The 4,219-nt window shown below is 37.1% G+C and overlaps 1 protein-coding gene across 1 annotated transcript in view; it reads left to right on the top strand.

Moving 5' to 3' along the window:
- The window catches only part of RPP40 (ribonuclease P/MRP subunit p40), a 10,921-nt gene extending 7,042 nt beyond the window's left edge, over window positions 1-3,879 (top strand). The window contains exons 6-8 of the mRNA XM_031060218.1: window positions 1,608-1,806; window positions 2,719-2,853; window positions 3,586-3,879. Coding sequence (XP_030916078.1) covers window positions 1,608-1,806; window positions 2,719-2,853; window positions 3,586-3,784 — 533 coding nt within the window. The 3' untranslated portion in view covers window positions 3,785-3,879. The remainder of the gene's footprint in view (window positions 1-1,607; window positions 1,807-2,718; window positions 2,854-3,585) is intronic.
- Window positions 3,880-4,219: the final 340 nt, after the last annotated feature.

Raw genomic sequence — 4,219 nt, 5'->3', positions numbered from 1 at the left:
GCAGGATTTTTGGTTTTCATACCCAGTTTTCCCACATTGTGGGTTTGGCACCAAGAACAGGAAAAGGGAATATAGAGCACCTCATGTCTTTAATGAGAGAGGCAATACAATCTTTTTTCTATTACCGTAATTTCTATCACAATTTTACATGTTTATTGGATGAAATTCAATGGCCTCTGGAAAGCTTTGATGGTGTGCCTGGTTGCTGTTAACATAGAAAGCTGTGCTGTAGCTAGAGGAATTGTTCTGTTAGGGTCTGACTGTAGTCTTTGAGATTTCCTGCATTTAGGGCTGTAGCTGAGGCTCCCATATGCAGCAGACATGTAAAATGTATGCTGCTCTGCATTTTACTAGGAATTCTAGGGCAAAATGATACATTATTTCAACCTTTTAGGCTAACAAGTGCTAATAGAATGTAAGGAAGATCATCTCTTCTGGCACTCCTCAGACTTACATATATCTTTATAAAAACGCTAAATTAAGAAGAATTCAGTGACTATCTTTGTCACTGTGTCCTTTGGAACAGCCTTTTCTGAAGAATGAGTAAAAAAAAATTGAGCTTAACTCTCCTTTTCCTACTCCCCCAAATGATTGTCCTTGATGATGTAAATATGGCTGCTGGACTTTAGGCAGTCCTTATTTTCTGATAGGAAATTTTAGATATAGTATTCCACAGTGAGCTCTACCCTATCCCTCAATTTCTGCTGTTTACACATGCCTTTTCTGTGGTATCTAGATGTTGCTCTGCACTTTAGACTTTTCATGAGTAAGGCATTATTTCTTGGTTTCGTAGACACCCATTGTTACTTCTTGAAAACAGCGCATATTATCTGGAATTTGAAATTTAGGAGAATTTGTTCCATGTCAATTACCTTCCTGCTTCAAAAGCAAGTTGGTAATATCTCTGAATTTAAAATATGCCAGCTTAGGTTAGTTTTATAGTCTAGGTGCTTGCTGTTTTGGATCTCTTACTAGTGCTTTCCCACAAGGCCATCAAGATACATTTAATTCTTACAGCCATACTGCATTGGAGCGGTATCAGGGAGAGGGGAGCAGGGGTGAATTTATTCTTCTAGTAAAGCAATGTTGGTGATGTATTTTGATTTCTTTACCCTCTCCTCTTTCTTCTCTCTTCAGTCCTTATGCTCCAGATTATTCTGGAATTTCTCTTGACATCATTGATAAATCTGTTCTTAAACCTCTAATCACATGTTCACTTTTACATTATTCAGGGAAAATGCTGTTCTGAGACAACGTTCCTGCTCCATTTTATCTGTTCCTTTTCAAGAACACTCTGAGTTCATCTTTTTAACAAGCTCATTTTATTACTCACGCAGTTAATTCTGCTTGAATTTTCTATTGGCAAATCTACACTTCGTAGTGAGATAGCAAATTTACTGAGCTGTGTTAAGTTGCTGAATCTTGCACTAACTTTTATTTCCAAGAAGATAAGGAAGCTGAAGATTCTAAGGATCTGGCATGGATTGAAAGCACACAAGCAGTTTCACACTGCATTTTTTTTTGTTTATATACAAATGTTTCATGTATTCACTGCTTCTTTTGTTTAGTAGTTTCATAACAGCTGTTTGTGGTACTGTGTTGTTAAGGTGCAGAGGGATCAACATTGATGTCATACTTTTCAAAAAACCAAATACAGGCCCTGAAGCCAAAAATAACATTCAGCACCTTAAGAGACTTGCAGTGTCCAGTGTTACAAAGTAATGATCTACAAGGAAAACCGGAGGAGTCCTGCAGTACAGAGGAGCTCTTTGAATGGCTGGGTGCTGTCTTGAATCAAGTTAGCTTGTAAGTACTTGAATTTGTTTGATCTTTAAAATGTTTTAAGTAAGGAAAACCACAATTTATTTTAAGAAATAGTCGAATAAAAATTAAGACAGACACTGTTTTATAAGTGAGAGTCTTTTATGTAGTTAAATGCTTATGTAAGTCTTGAATGATATCTGTGTTTTTAGGGGTACCCATACATACTGGATTGGGCTGGAATAGAGTTAATTTTCTTCACAGTGACTGGTGTGGTGCCGTGCTTTGGATCTGTGACTAAGAGTGTTGGTAACAGGGGATGTTTTAGCTCTTGATGGGTAGGGCTTGCTCAGTCTGAATGCCTCTTTCTCTCTCTCCTATGGCCCTGCCAGTAAGGAGGCTGGGGGTGGGCAGAAGGCTGGGAGAGAAGCCAGCCAGGACAGCAGACCCCAGCTGAACAGAGGGATATCCTACACCATAGGATATGGTGACATGCTCAACAGCAAAAGCTGGGGCAAGGATGGGTGGGAAATGCTCTGAATTCCAGTATTTGTCTTCCCAAGTCAGTTAGAAGCCCTGCCTTCCTGGAGATGGCTGCACATCTGCTTGCCCATGGGAAGTAGTAAATGAATTCCTTTGCATGGTTTGCTTTTGTGTGGAACTTTTCCTCTGCTTATTAAATTGTCTTTATCTCAACCCATGCATTTTCTCCCATCACCCTTTTGGTTCCCAGTGGGAGTGGGTGAGGGAGCAGCTGTGTGGTGTTTCGATGCTTTCAGGGTTAACCCACACCACCATGAGATCTTTTGTATTGATTGTTTGGTCATTAATTACTTTGCTTTAATTCAGATGATATACATAGATCCTGCTTGTTTGTTATAAGTTCTGATTACTAAGACATCCTATAGAATATTTAAAGCATATTTATTTCAGTTACTTCATTGTTTTTTCTTCCAGAGACAACAAATCCTCTAGCTTCTTATCAACCTATTGCTGCCCCGAGCCCAACACAGTGGTGGAAAAAGCTTTTTTGTGCACAATCACAGGCTTTATAATTCCTGAGAAGATTATTCAGTTATTGGAACAGCTGTGGTAAGGACTGACAGAAACACATTACTAGAGCACTTGTACTCAAACACTTTTCGTTTTAAAACACTTTTAAATACTTTTCTGTTAGAAATAAATAGCAAAATACATAAATGTAGACTTTTGTTTTAATTAGGAAATTAACTGGAAGCTTGACATCAGTATAAAATGGAAAAGACAATTTTGAATGCCTTAAATTTGAAGAAGCCATGTAGTCATGGCTACATTGGTTTTTATCTGAATTTCTAAGAAACTGGCTGTATGGTATTCCTACATTTTTAAAATGCAGAGTAGATAGTATCTGGCTTTGATTATTCATAATCTATTTCCTCTCTGGTGGTAAAAGTATTTGTGTCAAGCATAGCCTTAGACTACTTTACTTCCTCCAATGTCTTTTTTCTTCCTTGATAGCAATTGTTTTCATTAAATTTTCAATTTTCTGAAAGACAGTGCATGCTGTAGGAAAGTCAGAACTTCTACTTTACAACTTAGAACTTTTTCTAATTGCTACAACTTGCAGATTTGCCATGTATAAAACTATGATAGGAGTCAATCTTACTTTGTTCCCTAATATATTCTGAATATTTTCTTTCATGTTTATTTATTATGGACTAAACTTTTTAACTGTTAATAATTTTTCACTGAAGTGTGTCTTTGATTGTTTTACCTTATACTGTAGACTTGAATGTGCTGCCTATTCCATTATAATCACTGATTATCTTGTCTTCTTGCCTGCAGTTGCTATTTTGGTGAACCAAAACTGGCACATTGGCTGACCTTAACTGTGCATGGCTTTGCAGACAGCCCTGTTTCCTGGAGAGAAAGTGAACATGGTTTCCACAAAGGAGGAGAGAACTTGTACAACTTTGTCATTTTTAGAAATCTGGACTACTGGCTTCACATGGCTGTAGGAGCTCATGATGATTGTCCTCCATAAAGTTATGTCCACAGAAGTTGTTCTTTAATAATCCCTTGTTACTGACAGAAAACTAATAAAATATTTTTTGTACAGGTAGTTATGTAACAGATTAAGTACTAAGAGTCTGATCATATTTTTGTTATTTGTCACCAATGGAAGGAATGATTTTTGTTTCTTCACCGTTACACAACGCCTTCTGAAAAACTTCACAAAACTTCACAGCTTTTAGGAAAAGTTAAGTTTTTTCTCAGGAATCCTCTTTTCCAGGAGCAAATTTAGAATTTGAAAGTTAGCTTTACAGACTGCTAGCTAAAATATTTGTCAGGAAAGCTCATTTTGGGTTTAAGTGTTTTATTTCTTTACATTAAAGATCTGCAAAACCTTCATATCCCTGTTAAAGGTATTTCAGCCTACATGCTAGCAAAAAACCCAAAGGGGTGGATGTGTTCTCCT

Source organism: Geospiza fortis, unplaced genomic scaffold, assembly GCF_000277835.1.
Source record: "Geospiza fortis unplaced genomic scaffold, GeoFor_1.0 scaffold219, whole genome shotgun sequence".
NCBI lineage: Eukaryota > Metazoa > Chordata > Aves > Passeriformes > Thraupidae > Geospiza > Geospiza fortis.
The sequence above is the reverse complement of the archived record's forward strand: the minus strand, read 5'-3'. Positions and strand labels throughout refer to the sequence as shown.